A 15,598-nucleotide genomic window follows, 5' to 3' on the forward strand; every position below is an offset into this window, starting at 1 on the left:
TAATTTAGTCTGCTAAGGACTTTTGGGTCTAAGAACTCAAGAACCTAGTGGCTAAGCATGTCATCGAGGTAACAACCGGCCATTAGCCTGGCCTCTGCTTTGCTAGAACAGCTGTTCAGGCTGCCCCACAGCGTGTCCATGGTGACTCTCAGCCAAGCCTTTGCCACATCTACAAGTTGGGACTCCTGTAAGTGGGATTTGGTACCTGTAAGATGTATCCCAGGAGACGATCCATTCTTTAAAGACAGGCACTGCTGTGACAGGGCCAAACACGTGCTCTCTGTGATATTCCAAAGTTACTCTAATGGCTTTAATGAGCACAAGCCAACGGTGCCTGCCAGGCTGCACACAGTGCCCTCAACAGAGGGGATGACAGCTCTGTGATTTCTGAGCCTTGATCCTTCTCCTTAAGCCTGGACTGCTAGATATTGGTGCTCCTAGCCCCCTCTACACTGTCAAGTACTGACTGCAGGCTAAGGAGGCTTCTGCCCTCCCCTGGCCCTGCCCCAGCCTTCTAGTGATAGCTAGACAGTGGTGTCCATCAGAGCCTTGGGAAGCCCCTGGCCCAGGTCAGGATTCTCCCTCTGAAGGTGGCTGGTCTTAGTAGCCAGCCACAGCAGTTGCTTGCGGTGACTCTAAGAGCCCAAATCCACACAGAACTGAGGTGGGCAAACATACTTAATGTGTCATACTTAATGACACCCTATTTTAGCCACTTCCATAGTCGTAAGTTATCTTGTGGGAAGAGAGGGGCCTAAGTGCACTGGGCCAGGCATCTTGGAGCTGGGTGGAGCCTGTACACACTGACCCAGGGGAAGGCGGGAAGGCCACGTAGGCTGCTCAGCAGGTCCTTTGAAGGCTAAGGATGAAAGCTGGACTAGGAAATATAGAGATGAAAGTGACCCCTACTCTGGGTGCCATGCAGCTGCTGCTGCCAACCTGGGTGTCAAAGACAGATGCTCAGAAATGCTGGGACCCCTCGGGAGCTGGTGACTATAAACCTCAGGCCATCCAGGTGTCCTTCTGAGCATGGGCCTCAGCCTGGTTAAGGAGTTAGCTAAGGTCCTTCCGGGCTCCATCCAGCCCCAGGTCTTCACTCCCATCTGAGAGCTCAGTGCACAGTGCTGTTTCTGAGCGGTACTAGGATGAGTCAAAAGCATCTCACTGACCATCATATGGTCCAGGACTTTGCCAATTATTGCCTTGTGGACTCTAAGCAAATATCATGGCTGGTTTCATGGTGGACAGCTAAGGTTGATTACTAAGAGACCATACAGAGGGAGGAAAGTCCTACATAGTTGGGCACCTCTGAGCCTGAGGTCTCTCCAGGAAGCAGAGGGCACCTCTAGTCTGACCTGAGAGCTGGAAAAGCCATACTCTGAGAAGCTGACCCATAGAGTGTGAGGGCAAGGTGGAGCTCTGGGAACTGTGCTCATGCTGGCCATGGCTGCTGTTCAAGTAAGTGCCCCATTGGTACCTACCACATCCACGCCAGGTCCTGAGGAGCCTGCACTCCAAAGTGAGTGTGGCACTGGCAGCCCACCCCAGCCTGTGGCTTAGGAACAATCCTGGAGCTCCAAAGAGGTAGCATTTGTCTGGTAAGGCCAGTGACACTCACCCATTATCCAGGCCGTTCTGTCCCAGCTTCTTCCCCATGTCACCGACCATCACCCCTGGCATGGGAAGCAGGGTCTTTGGGTCCCGGATCTGCACAGAGCCACAAGGAATAATGGATGCTTAAGTCTGTCAGCAGAGAAGAAAGCATGTCCAGACAAGCTGACCATTGACAGAGGTGACTCTGAATAGCTCTGAGTCATACTGCGTCCCCTGAAGTGATACGCCCAGGTCTAGAGATGGGGCCTTCTGTGGAAAATAGACCTCTGCAGCTGTAATGCGGCATAGAGCCCAACACAAGATCATTTGGATTCCTGAGTGGGCCATAAATCCATGATAAGAGTCTTTACAAAAGAGAAGTTTCATAGAAAGGCAGTGTGGAGGGGAGGCAGAAGCTGGCATGACACAGCTACCAGTGAGGGAAGCCAGGAGCTGGGGCAGGTAGGAGGGAGCTTCCTGAGCTATCAGAGAGCACCCAGATTCACGACTGCAGCTTTAGTGGCCAGTGGCTCTCCTGTCTTAGTTCTGGCTACAGTGTGACACTGTTCACACTTCAGACAGAGGACCTGCAGTGGTCTTCCAGTATGATAATACTGGCTGAGCACATATGTGCTGTGGGAAAGACAGTCAGGGCAAGGCAAGCTATGCCAATCTCCTCTTCCCCAATGGGTGTCCACTGAACATTCCCTACAGGAATGCAGACATGGCTGGCTATAGACTCCTGACCTAGGGGCACTGTGAAAAAGCAGGGTTCATCCCACATAAAGCAGGATCACCAACCTTAAAGCAGAGGCTCCACTGCTTCCCTTCCCATCAAGGGGATGAGGACGGTATCTAGAGATGCTGTTGTTCTAGGTGACAGATAACAGTGAGGACCACGGCTGCCACTTACCCGCCCAGAAAACACAGACACCTCAGGTTAGAAGGCCAGAAGCACTGAGGTGGGGAAATTTGGAGACTGAGATTAGGACCCAGGGTATAGTATGTGCTTAGCATGTGGGAGACATTGGGTCCAAACTGCAGAACCAAGGGAAGAAAACAGGGAGAGGGGGGAGGGGGTTGGTTGAATCCAGCATTTGGAACTTAGCTATTTGTTAAGAGCGACTAGCTTTTGTTTTGTATACCTGATTTTTATTGGAAAAAAAATACTCATCCATAAGGCTTCTTTTAATTTTCTAAAATCTTGCAATAAAGCTAGCTAAAAATTTAGACACAAACTTCTCTTAAACCTTTTTAAATAAATGCCATAAAATCCAGACAGCTGGAGAGAGAGCAGTGATGACCAACAGGAAGTTTTGAGGTTTGGATCCTGGTCCTCAAGGTAAAAGGTTTGGGCTTCAGCCAACGACACTGTGGGGAAGTGGGACACGGGTGGAAGAAATCAGACCACCGAGAGTACGTCCTTTAAGGGGCTATTGAGACCCTGGTCAGTTCTGTTACTTCTCACTTTGTCCCCAGACACAGCTTACTCAGTCACACACTCCTGTCAGGGTACCTGGGCTGCCACAGGCCCACAGCAGCACCAGTGTCATGACCCCATGGACTGAGACTTCAGAAACTGAGCTAGAACAGACCTTTTTGCCTTTGAGGTTATTGAGTTAGGGATTCTGTCACAGCAGCAGGAAGCTAACACCAGAGGAATAACCAGCAGGGTAAAAGCAGTTGGTGGGTTTTGTTTGTTTGTTTGTTTGTTTTCCAAAAGATCAAACAAAAACCCACAAGCAATGGCTGGAGGGATGGCGCAGTAGTTCTTACAGATAACACAGGTTTGGTTCCCAGCACCAACATCAGGCAGCTCACAACTGGCTGTGCTTCCAGTTCTAGGGCATCTCACTCCCTCTTCTGGCCCTCGCAGGGACTGCCTGTATGTGGTGCACAGACGTATATTCAAGCGCTCTGTACATACACACATAAAATAGATAAATCTTTAAAAAATAATGACTAGTGGCAGCTTCCAGTTCATCTGGAAAGAATTCCAAAGTGAAAAGCAACAAAAACTAAGGCCATGCTTAACTCAAAAATATTAACTATGCGAATTCACCTGTCCATTTCCTATGACATACACAAGACTGCCAACCCTACAGGGCAGCACAGGCGTCTACACAGGTGCTCAGGGGCAAGGGGATGGTGCGGTGTCACTGAGATGTCCTGAGTAAAGATGTGTGCCATTACAGCAGGCCTGCTCTCAGCATCGCTCACAGAGACTCTGGCATACTGCGTCCTTGTGGGCTGAAATGGAAGCACACTATAGGAAGCCTGCAGGAAGCCGAGTCAGCACAAGTGTCTTCCATGGCAGTACAGATCGCCTGAAGACACAGTTCATGTGTCTATCCATGTCAGCCCCGCCCAGGTCTTACCTGCACCAGGAAGGAATGCAGCCCCTGGCACTGGCCGTCTGGCATGTACAGCTGGGCAAACACCACTGCATGAGTTGCCGTCTTGCCCAGGTTGCCCACCCAAAATTTGGCAGCCTCGAAATCCGGGGAATGTAAGATGAATTCCTGTGAAGGGGAGATTGGCAGCCTTGTAGTCAGCAGGTAAGAGCAGAGAATGGGCTTTCCCTCTACAGCAGGCTAACCCCTATGCCTTGGAGCCAACAGGAAAAATGGACTAAACACTGTATTTCCTGCATGGGCCAAGCTGACTTTATTTTTGTTTCAGGATCACCTTACAAAGGAAATGGAAAGTGAGGTTCAGTCTCACACGATGAACTACTGGTTGTTACCCATAGAGGCTGACACTGGCCACATTCTCCCAGTAGAGTCTGTTTGACCTCTTGCCACATCCCCTTCTGACTGCTAACACATTGGCCTGCAAGGTCAAGTTCTGCTGAGTCAGCAACTGACCCACAGCCTCGGGGCACTGTCCTTGGCCAGCAGCCAGCACAGGCTTCCCACAAGTAGCACAGAAGCCACAGGCACCAAAGTACAATGGGAGCAGACAGGGTCAAGGAATCAGAAAATCCAAGATAAAAGTCTTTGTCAAGAAGCAGGCAAGAAACTATGGGGGCTTATGTGCTGGCAGGTATGACAGCCTGCACACTGGTCCTGCCCTGGCAGACTGTGCATGGTACGGTCCACTCCACAGCAGCCCAGGCCAGGGTCCACAGCCAGCCACGTGGATAAATGGACAGTGTGCAAGTGCTGAACTCTAAGCTTAATTTTCTGCACATAGACCTCTCTATCACATGCCAGCTACTAAGAGGGGTGAGTCCCCCACTCAGCACATGAAGGAAAGTGGTAGTGGGACACAGTCCTCAGATGAGTGGGAAAAGGGGCTTCCATACATCATTCAACACTGACCATCTCTGACATTTGAGACCTGTGGTGGCTTGAGTAGGAAAGGCCCCCTACTCATGTGTTTGAATGCCTGGCCCATAGGGAGTGGCACAATTAGGAGGTGTGGTCTTGGAGCAGTAGGCATGGCCTTGTTGGAGGAAGTGTGTCACTGTGGGGATGGGCTTTGAGGTCTCATATGCTCAAGCTACACCTAGTGTGGCTTACAGTCACTTCTGTTGCCTGTGGATCAAGATGTAGAACTCTCAGCTCCTTCTCTGGCACCATGTCTGCCAGCAAGCCACCATGCTTCCCACCATGATGACAATGAACTAAATCTCTGAAACTGTAAGCCAACTCCAATGAAATGTTTTCTTTTATAAGAGTTGCTGTGGTCATGGGGTCATGGTGTCTCTTCACAACAGTAAAACCCAAACTAAGACAGAACTTGTTACCAAGAGTGGGGTATTGTTGTGGTAGGCCTGACTGGGCTTTTGTTTGGTGGAATATGAACATTTTGGGACTTTGGGTTAGAAAAGCAATTGAACACTGTACATGGGGCTTAATGGACTGCCTTAGTGTGAATATAGAAGGCAGTGGTGCAGATGGTTACTTGAACTGTGGGGGCCCAGCTCAAGAGGTTTCAAAGGAGAAGAATTTTAGTATGTGGCCTAAAGACTGTTCTTGTGATATTTTGGCTGAGAATGGGAGTCTCTTCACAGCAATAAGATAAGACTCATGTCCCTCCCACCCTGAGAATCAGGAATTTCTAGAGGATCGGGCGTGGACTGTCTCCACAGTGCCTCCCTGCAGAGAGCAGTGCCCACACACAGCAGTGCACAGCAATGCTCCACAAGTGGTCAGCAGCACAGGTGTCACACGGATGCCAGAAATGTGGCAAGGAGCAGAGCATCTGGGCAGCAGTGGGCAGAGCAGCCTGCTCAGTCACCAAGAGGCCTACAGGAATACAGGAATAGGCAAGGCAGGCCTCAGGGCTGGGGATTGGGGAGAATCACCCTCCTTTGGGACACCTCACGAAGAATGAGTATTGTGGGTTGAAGTCTACCATGACAAGATGACCTTTGACAACTCTGGATATTCCTACGTCCCAAAACCTACATGGCCATGCAAGTGACATAGTTCCCACCTCTGGGACAGAATCAGCAGGGTGAGGGCTTCCATGAGTGTTCACAATTATTGTGAGTATAAGGTTTGTTTATATAGTAATGTACATATTCTCATGTTCCTCCTTCCGGAATGTTCACTCTGCCAAGGTTAATGAACTCATGATAATCAGAGACAGCACAAGTCCAGGAGGCAAGGGTGTGTCTAATGTCTTAGCAAAATGGTAAACACTGAGACCTTCAGGACAGCCCTTAAGGCTGTGGGAAAGAACTCTGAAAATATAAGTTCAAGAATATACAATTTCTCAACTATGCAAAATATAAGGATGCACTATGAATTGCATAAGGAGCTTCATAGACTTAAAGGAACAGAGGCAGCTGCACTATCAGTCAGCTTGTCAGAAAGATACTCAGGAAGGAACTAAAGAGATCTAGGGAATGGTGATCAAGGAACAAGATCCCACCCAGCTAAGTTTATTGTTTGTGCTTACAGAGGCAGGCAGATTCCTGAGTTCAAGGTCAGCCTGGGAAAGAGCAAGGTTAGATCCAGGCATGGTAGGAATGGTGATCTCAGAGCAAGATTCCACCCAGCTATCTTATTGTCTGTGCTTACAAAGGCAGGCAGAACTCTGAATTCATTTGCAATGTTTAGAAAGAAAAGAAAAAGTAATGTACTTGCTGTCTTTTTTCCAAAAATCAGGGCTCTGGGGTCAGGGGATGCTGATTCATAGAATAATCAAAGGGGAACCTGGGATGAACAATCAAATTGATATGTAAATAAAAGACTGGCCTTTTGGTCTACAATCCGGATAGATGAGCTATCCAGAAAGATTTTAGAATTTTTTTTTCAGATAGTCCACTTGAGAGCTGCCTCAAGAGGACTATCTGGAAAGCTGTCTCGAGCAAATCACTGACTTAGAAGAAAATTTTTCACTGCTTTCAAACATCTCTTCTCTCAGGAACCACTTTTCAAGCTGATGCTGGTCATTGGCACCCACCCTTAGCTCCCCAAAACTTTATAAGCCTTGAATCACCCGAAATAAAGTTGATCTCCTCCTGATCCGATAGCTGGTCCCAGTGTGGTCTTTCACTGAACATCACAGGGTTTCTGAACCCTCGCTCACCCATCTCTGTTCCTTCTGCTCTCGTGGACTGAATCAGCCAGGGATCCGTGAGAGCAGGGAGACCCACAGAGTATCTGACTCTCTATGGGTTCTCATACCCGTTTGCTCAGTGTGGAAGGTAAAAACGTCATGCCTCAGTACAAGGCCTGTTTTCAGTGGCCTCTGCAGTGGCCTCTCTAATGAAAGTGTGTAAGGGACAACATGCTTTATTAACTATTGTCCATTTACATTTCCTGTGTTCCACAGGGCCCAGGGGAATCCAGAACCTACCTGGGTAGCAGGATCATAGTGAGCTGTCGTTCGCATGGCCTTGGTATTACTCCCATGACTCAGTTCGGTGAGAGCAAAACAGCCAAAAATCTAAATGTCAAAGCACACAGTGACACCAGGTAAGAGGTGTGTTCCTGTGTGTAGTCCTACAAGGACCTTCCCCCCCCCCCCCCAGCCCTAGAAGACTGAAGCCAGGAGCCCAGCCACACCTTCCCACATAACCAGACTAAGGCATGAGTGAGACATCCTGTTGCACTGGATATCACTCCCACCTGCTGGCATAGATGCCATAGCCTGTGCTATGTTGACCATAGGCTGCAAAAATCTCTCCAGTCAGAGGAGGCCAGAGAGGCATTCAGTCAGATAGGAAAGCTAAGCCTACCGGCAGGCAGGGTGGACAAGGAAAAACACCAGCCTGAGAACACTCCTATGAGCAGGGCCTGGCCCCCCAGTCTCTCCTGTGGCCTGCCCTGTCCATGGCTAAGTATGGTGATGACACTGGGCTTACAGCTCACATGGCCAACTAACCTCCAGGTTATAGATCTTCTCAAGGTACTTGAAATGCTGCTCAGAACCGGAACTCAAAATTGTGGATCCAAAAACCTGAAATGTAGCACAGGTCAGGGGTGAGGATGGAGGTGGGTGCTGCTGCTCCTGCCTCAGGGCAGGCATACCCCACCCCCACCCCACACCTACCCAACACCCATCCCAGGCACACGTCTTCCTACGGACTGTACATTCTGAATATACATATTTTATCCAAGAATGCATGGGTGCAAATTTACGTCAAAAGCCGAAAATCTGATCTTGTCATTGAATCTTAAATGCTGCATATTTTAGAGCCATGTGGCTGTGGTTTGTGTCTGATGTGTGTGGCCCTGTGTGGACATGGGTTCCCTGCCCTCTGCCACACACTCACCAACATATGGAGTACACATTTGTTGGCCAGGGACCAGTCGTACATGCCCAGGGAGTTAATCAATACTAGAATCTTCAGGGGGTTCTTTAGCAGGTCCTCTATGTTGAAGAAGCCATACTCAAAGACCCGCTTGCAGCGAAGGAAGTTCAGTTCTCGCAGCTTCTCTAGAGGCAGATCGGCCCCGTATGAGCGGGCAAAGAGAGGGTCATTCTCCAAAGTGGAGAAGATGGTTTTCTGTAAACACAGAGCACAGGGTGCTAATTTGAAAGCCAAAGGTGGGATTTCACATGCTTCTATGCATTTGGTTTCTCTCAGAGCCACTGACTGCCTAAGACCTAGTCTGACCCAGAAATCCCCAGATGAAAACATCTATCCCAGCTGAAAGGAAGACATGGGGATTTCAGAGTCTTGAAATTCCTTCCCCTGGCATCCTAGGGACCATCCTTGGGAAGGGATGTCCCACCCATCCCTATCCTAAGATCTACCCATCCTACAGAACAATCAGGGCCCAGAAGGTCACTGGGCTATGTCAGGGAGCAGAGACATGACCAGGCTCCATGCAGACCTCACCTTGAAGTGGAGTACATCCTGGCCGTCCCAGAAGAGCAGCAGCTCCTTGGAATTGAAAGAGGCTTTTGCTCGGTAGGCACTAAGGGGCCCCTTGGGGATGTCTGACCATAAAGCACTGTTTCTTTTTTCCGGTGGGGATCCCATGGTACTGTTACCTGCACAGAGAACCAAACCCACTGTGAACAGCCACACAACATCAGAACAAGAGCAAACCCAGGTGTTGGGAGTGAACTTGCTTATACATTAATGGCCTAAGTCAGCCACAGGCCTAAGTCAGCCATACATGCCTACGGACACAAAGTCTTGGTCTCTATGGGAAAGCACTAACCCTAGAACAGATACCTATAGATCTTGTAGACAGGTAGCCCTGGTGGGAAAGTACCAGCCTAGATAAGAACAAATGAATAATAGATCTTATGGACAGGTAGCTTTGGTGATGAAGTACTAACTTAGATAAGAACAAATGAATAGGTCTTATGGACAGGTACATAGTGACCTGTTCCACCCTGCTTCTTCTGTGAACTCTTCACCCAGCTAATATCCTGTTTTGAAAGACATCTGCACTCCCCCTGAGAACACCTGTGCCCCCAGAAACAAAGAAGACCCTATGTCATCCCCCTCCCCCATATCCTGATTCTATGTGTATATAACTCCCATGTGGAAAAACTAAAATTTGACAGCTTGATCAGACTCTAGACAGGCTGTCAGTTTCTTGCATCCCTCGTCCCCCGGTTCTCTCTTCCAGGTCTTCTGATCCCAGTTCAATGCCCCATGGGACTGGGGCACCCAGGGGGTGCAAAGCAACAGCAGCAAGGATAATGAAGCCTAGAAGCACCAGTGTCCAAAAGGGAGGCGAGGTAGCCCCCCTCTCCTGGACTGTACTCTGAGCAGGCAATGAGGACACAGGGCACAGCTGAGCCATCTGCTGATGGAGTGAGAAAGAGGGCCAGGGAAACAGACGGTAAGAAACCTGGTAGCTATGGACAGGCCAGCCTGGGGCTCACTCTCACAAGTACCTGCCTGAGGACACTGTGATCTTGCGTCAGCAGGAAGTTCAAGACCCTCTGGGTCACTAGGCCAAGAAGCAGGAAACTGTCCCTCTGGGATCTGGCCACTCATAACACTCAATGTTCCTGTTCACCTGGACACAGGCCACTGGACAGAGAAGTTGTGACTACAGGTTCCTGTGCTGGTCTGTATTAAACACTCAGGCATCCCACTCACAAAGCAGGTAAGTCCTGTTCACTAAAGGACTGTTCTGGAATTTTCTAAATAAACTGGGTACTCTTCTAGAGATCTGATTCACATTCAATAGAGGCAAAGGGCTTATGCTCTAACCAACAATAGTCTGAAAGCCAAATCTAGGTACGAGGCTCTAAGACCGTTGGAATCCACTGAGGTAACTGTTCAAATACTCTAGCTCTAAGACCTTTGGAATCCACTGAGGTAACTGTTCAAATAGTCTAGGGCAAGACTGTTGTAGTCACAGCGCTGGTTGTTTGGTTTTTGCTTGTTTGTCTTTTTTAGTGTACATTGGTGTTTTGCCTGCATGTGTCTATGAGGGTGCCAGATTCTTTGGAACTAGAGTTGTGAGCTGCCATGTTGGCAGGGGGTGGAAGGGGTTGAATCTGAGTCCTTTGGAAGAGCATCCAGTGCTCTTAACCACTGAGCCATATTTTCCTATGTGACAGGGACAGCAGGTACATGGTGGGACTGAACACCTGGCCTCTGACAACCAAATCCTACAAGACTCTCTCCAACTCTAAGCCAAAAAGGTTGTCCCTACAGAAACATGGGCCACTAAATACAGGGCCAGAGGGAGGAAACAGTCAAAACTGAGAGCAAGGGCCCAAAGCAACAGAAGGACAACAGACAAAACCCCAGGAACAAAACCTATGTCCTTATAAAGACTGACAGGACTGGAAAATGTACACCATCTGCTCCCAGAAAAGAGAAAGGCCAGATTCTGATTAGGAGGCAGAGGGGACATCAGCACCCATCACAAATTAAAGGGACTAAAGGAATACACAAGTGAGAGTTAGCCCAGAGGCAGTAAGCAGGAAAGGGCCATGAACAAGACTCCCAGTTACCCACATATGCTACAGTGTGAAGGGACGCCAGGTAAAAGGGGAGTGTAAGGGTTAGAAGAAGGAAGCCAGAGCTGGACCCATGGCCTGGTGTTCTGAAGTGCTTACTGCTCTAGCAGAGGATACAGATTTCGTTTCCAGCATCCACATACTGGCTTGCAATTGTCTCAAATTCCAGAGCATCTAAAACTTCAGACCTCCTTGGGCTCCTCCTGCACGCATTTAGTTGGGGCTGGCTTAGAGGTTCAGAAGTTCGGTCCATTATTATTAAGGTGGAAGCATGGCAGCATCCAGACAGGCATAGTGTAGGCAGAGCTGAGAGGTTTTTACATCTTCATCTGAAAGCTGCTAGTGGAAGACCGGCTTCCAGGCAGCCAGGATGAGGGTCCTAAGCCCATGCCCACAGTGACACACCTATTCCAACAAGGCCACACCTCCTAACAGTGACACTCCCTGGGCCAAGCATATACAAACCAACACATGATCCTGCCTCAGTTTAAGAAAGATATTCAAGACTATCCTATAGACCAATGGTTCTCAACCTGTGGGTCTTGAATATTTTGGGAATCAAACAAGCCTTTCACGGGGGTCTCTTAAGATAACTGGAAAGCACGGATATTTACATTATGATTAATAACAGCAGCAAAATTATAGTTATGAAAATAATGTTATGGTTGGGGATCACCCCAACATGAGGAACCGTATTAAAGGGTTGCAGCATTAAGAAGGTTAAAAAGCACTGCTCTAAACAGACAGCCAAGATTTTAGCACCTGTGAGAAGGGAGATTAATTTAATTAATAGCAATTAGAACACCTTCAAAGTCAAAATGACTTAATGACCTGACTTAATCAGCCTTCTGGCAAAACCAGCCAGTAACCAATGGCTAGCAGGTAAGATCACTAACTAACAAAGCCATTGTCAGACCTGAGCAATGGGGGCTGTGACCAGCTAAATGTGTAGGCAGCACATGAAGAGCCTCAGGCTAGTCTAGTTTGACAAAGCTGGTGAACACAAGTAGCCTCCTCTGCTTTCACCTTCTGGGATGGTCAAACCTTACAGCTTGACCTCATCTGGAATCTTGAGAAAAACAAAACAAACTCCAACTTATCTCGGTGTGTGCTGAGGTTATTTCCAGAAAGCTTTAACTGAGGGAAGACCTAAGCTAAGTATGAGAACATCATGCTATGGACTGGAGTTCCAGACTTAGTTTATAAAAAAGGGGGTGGGGGTGGGGGCTGGCAAGATGGCTCAGCCATAAAGGCTGCTGTCAAGCCTGAAGTTCAATTCCAGGGGCCCCACATAGTGGAGGGAGAGAACCAACTCTCCCAGTATGTTCTATGACCCCCCCCACATGCATGCTATGACATGAGTGAGCCTCTGCCCCAGGGGATAAATGAATAAAACAGAAATTTTAAAAAGTTTAAGGGGGCATGGATGCTAGCCATCAAGGCTGATGCATGGAATTTCATCTACCTGCATGGTAGGAGAGGGCTGGCTCGGACAAGATGTCCTCTGGCTGTACACACACACACACACACACACACACACAGAGGTACACACGTAGGCACATGCACACAGGTGCATACACACAGGTGTACACACACAGGCACATGCACACACATACACACACACACTTATACCTGCATACACATACAGACACACATGCACACATGTACACACAGTGAGCTAAAACAAAACTTCCTTAAGTCATTTCTGTTAAGTGTTTTGTCACTGCAACAAGAATAGTAACTAGTACACCCATATTTCTTTTTTTAAAATATACATATTTATGGGGCTGGAGAGCTGGCTCAGTGGTTAAGATCACTAGCTGCTCTAGGAGAGGACCTGGGTTTGGTTGCCAGTCCCCACAAAACAGCTCACAACTCCAGTTCCAGAGGATGTAACCCTTTCCTGGCTTCTGTGTGCATTGTACCCACAAGGTCACATACATACATGTGAGTGAACACATAAAACAAACATATATTATATATATATGTATATATACCATATATATACATATATATGTGTGTGTGTGTGTGTATATCACATGAATATATATGATATATATCATATATGGGTATCATATATATCTGTATCTCCTACACCAGGCATGGGTGTACACCATAATCAAAACACTTCTGTGGCAGAGGCAGGAGGATCAGGCATTACAGGCCAGCTTTGGTCACCTAGTGAGTCCAAGGCCAGTCTGAGCTACATGAGACCCTGAGTGAAAAAGGTAACCCTTGTACTTGTTGTCACTCGCTTCTTAATTAGCACACCAAAGTAATTCAATGAGAGGAAGCCATTTTTCAACAACTGTGGAAAGGACAAGGTTCTCACATACACAAAATCACCTCCCCATGGCACAGATCCTACCTGTACAAACCAGACCAAACTCTCAGAAGATAAAGGAGAAGCCAATCTCTGTGATCTTAGAGTTGCAAACTCTTTTTGGACAAGGCATGTTAATGCTAATTTCCAGCTTGACTACATCTACAAACAACTAAAGCACAAGCCTCTGGTCATGCCTGTGAAAAAGTTTCTTCTTCAGATAATCTGAAGCAGGAAATCCCTTCTGGTGGCACCTCCCAGCTAAAAGGAAACAGGAGGAAACTTCGCTTTTGTCTGCTTGCTCTCACTCTCACCTGCAAGTGCATCTAGTCTGCTGGGGCACTCCTCCCCAGTATCAGAGCCACTTCTTCAGAATTGCAATGTAGACTAAAGACCAGCAGCTCCCTGGAAATCCCCCAGGACCACAGCCCCAAAGCTGGGACTGCTGTGACATTCAACCTCATGGACTGAGCAACTACTGGATTCTTGGCCTCTCAGAGTGAGGCGACCATTGTTATACTGCCCAGGCCACATCCTGTAAGCCAACTTAATAAATTATACATATAAATATCAGATATGTATATATTCATTCTATCAGTTCTTTTCCTTTAGAAAACCCTGACTAACACAGGCCATCATAGGCAATGAGAAAGTGGATTTCTTCTCAATTAAAAACATCTGTGGTAAAGGAGCAACGTGCTGTGGTCTAGATCCCAGAGCCTCACCAGCTCCCAAAGGTTCCCAAGCCACATGAGGCTACCAATACATCCACATTGGTACAAATTAAACAAACACAGCCCACAGAGCCAAGCTGCCTGTGCTCCAACCTCAATAGTACAGTTTACCAACCAAGTGAACTTACCAAGTTGTTCTGCCTCCCTATTTCTCAGAAGCAATGATAACTGTGCACACAGGGTAATAATGTCTGCCACGAACGTTCCTGGGACTCAAATCAGGCACTTGTGATGCTTCCTGAGGTAAATAGCAGCTTCATTATCATTGTTCTGACACAACTTTCCTCCAGTCTTTTAGTCTATTAAAAACTGAAAAATTATGAGGCCCTAGTTTTGGTCTGAAGTCCTATATGGATGTCCCCAACAGACCAGACCCAACCAACGTGGAGTCATTAACATCACACATTCCATTATCAGACTGAAACTTTCAGGACGCCTGGGATATTGGTACCACCTGGCTTTATGGTAAGATTTCCTCTCTCTGTTTCAGTCTTACAACAAAAGTAGCCGATGACCAAACCTTCACCAGTTTCTGTTCCTTGTTTCTGTTCCTCTTCTTGTTCCCACTTTTAAAAGTCAGTGCTATGCTGGGCATAATGGATTGGTCTATGGTCCTGACTGATGCCAAGACTGAGCCAGGAGGATAGAGTTCAAGGCCAGCCTGAGCAACGGTCTCAGGTGTAGATCAGCGGTAGAGCACTTCCTAAGAATGCTCTAGGTCCAGAGTTCAATGCACTTGAAGAAGTATTAATAGTGTCCTGCCTGGGCACAGTGGGGAGCAGTCCTCGAACACTACAAACAAATTCAACTTACAGCTAACTTTGTCCTGTCTGTCTTGGAATATCTCTGCGCCGCGGGGTAGATTCTAAAAAGCGGTCAGTTCGTTCTCCCACTAGCGAGTATGATATCGGGCAGAGTGTAAACTCCAGCAGTCACCCCAACCTGGACTCCTGCAAACCCAGTCCTGTCTGAAATCTCCCGGGCCTGGCATGTCCTCACCTCCCAGATCCAGCTTGGGTGGGGTCCGTGGTCCTAGTCAAGCCGGTGTCCGACGGACACAATTTACCAGGAATAGCCTGGCCTCTGAGGGCGGAGCAGGCTGGTGGTGCCGCCCCGGCCCCACCATCCCGGGACGTGACGTCATCCCTCCCTTGACTCGGCTTGCTGCTGGCTGAAGCCTTGCGTCATCATTCCGAGCCGCCTCGTCGCCAGGGAAACGCGGACGCTTCCGAGAGCTCAGCTTAAAAGCGGTTCCGGGTTTGGAATTAAAGGATTTCATGCTGGTTGCCTTCTTCCTGGTTAGAGGCCTCGGGCTTATTCAGAAACCGCCTTCGGTCAGAGCTGTCGTATTTTGGTCCAGGCCTCTCGTGGCTCTGGGAGCACTTCCGGGAGAGTTGGACCGCGGCTCCTTTAAGGTGCACTTTACTCAAAATTGTTCCTATTTTCCCAGGTGACCTCCTTGCCGGGAACTCCTAGTGCTCTGGTTGGCAGATTCCCGAAGTCACTGCAAAACTGCTCAGCTCACTCCTTGGCTAGGCGTTTCTGAGCT

The 15,598-nt window shown here is 48.3% G+C and overlaps 1 protein-coding gene across 3 annotated transcripts in view; it reads right to left on the reverse strand.

The window, feature by feature from the left end:
- The window catches only part of Acox3 (acyl-CoA oxidase 3, pristanoyl), a 32,609-nt gene extending 17,421 nt beyond the window's left edge, over positions 1 to 15,188 (reverse strand). The window contains exons 1-8 of one of the 3 annotated variants that reach the window (XM_028758125.1): positions 15,049 to 15,188; positions 14,178 to 14,287; positions 8,897 to 9,051; positions 8,327 to 8,560; positions 7,936 to 8,010; positions 7,408 to 7,497; positions 3,972 to 4,115; positions 1,619 to 1,707 (exon numbers count right to left, since the gene is read on the reverse strand). In XM_028758125.1, coding sequence (XP_028613958.1) covers positions 1,619 to 1,707; positions 3,972 to 4,115; positions 7,408 to 7,497; positions 7,936 to 8,010; positions 8,327 to 8,560; positions 8,897 to 9,040 — 776 coding nt within the window. In that variant the 5' untranslated portion in view covers positions 9,041 to 9,051; positions 14,178 to 14,287; positions 15,049 to 15,188. Of the gene's footprint in view, positions 1 to 1,618; positions 1,708 to 3,971; positions 4,116 to 7,407; positions 7,498 to 7,935; positions 8,011 to 8,326; positions 8,561 to 8,896; positions 9,052 to 14,177; positions 14,359 to 15,048 lie in introns of all 3 variants that reach the window. The other 2 variants (XM_028758126.1, XM_028758127.1) reach the window with 2 other exon arrangements.
- Positions 15,189 to 15,598: the final 410 nt, after the last annotated feature.

The sequence above is a fragment of the Grammomys surdaster genome, unplaced genomic scaffold (assembly GCF_004785775.1).
Source record: "Grammomys surdaster isolate TR1022 unplaced genomic scaffold, NIH_TR_1.0 126187, whole genome shotgun sequence".
NCBI lineage: Eukaryota > Metazoa > Chordata > Mammalia > Rodentia > Muridae > Grammomys > Grammomys surdaster.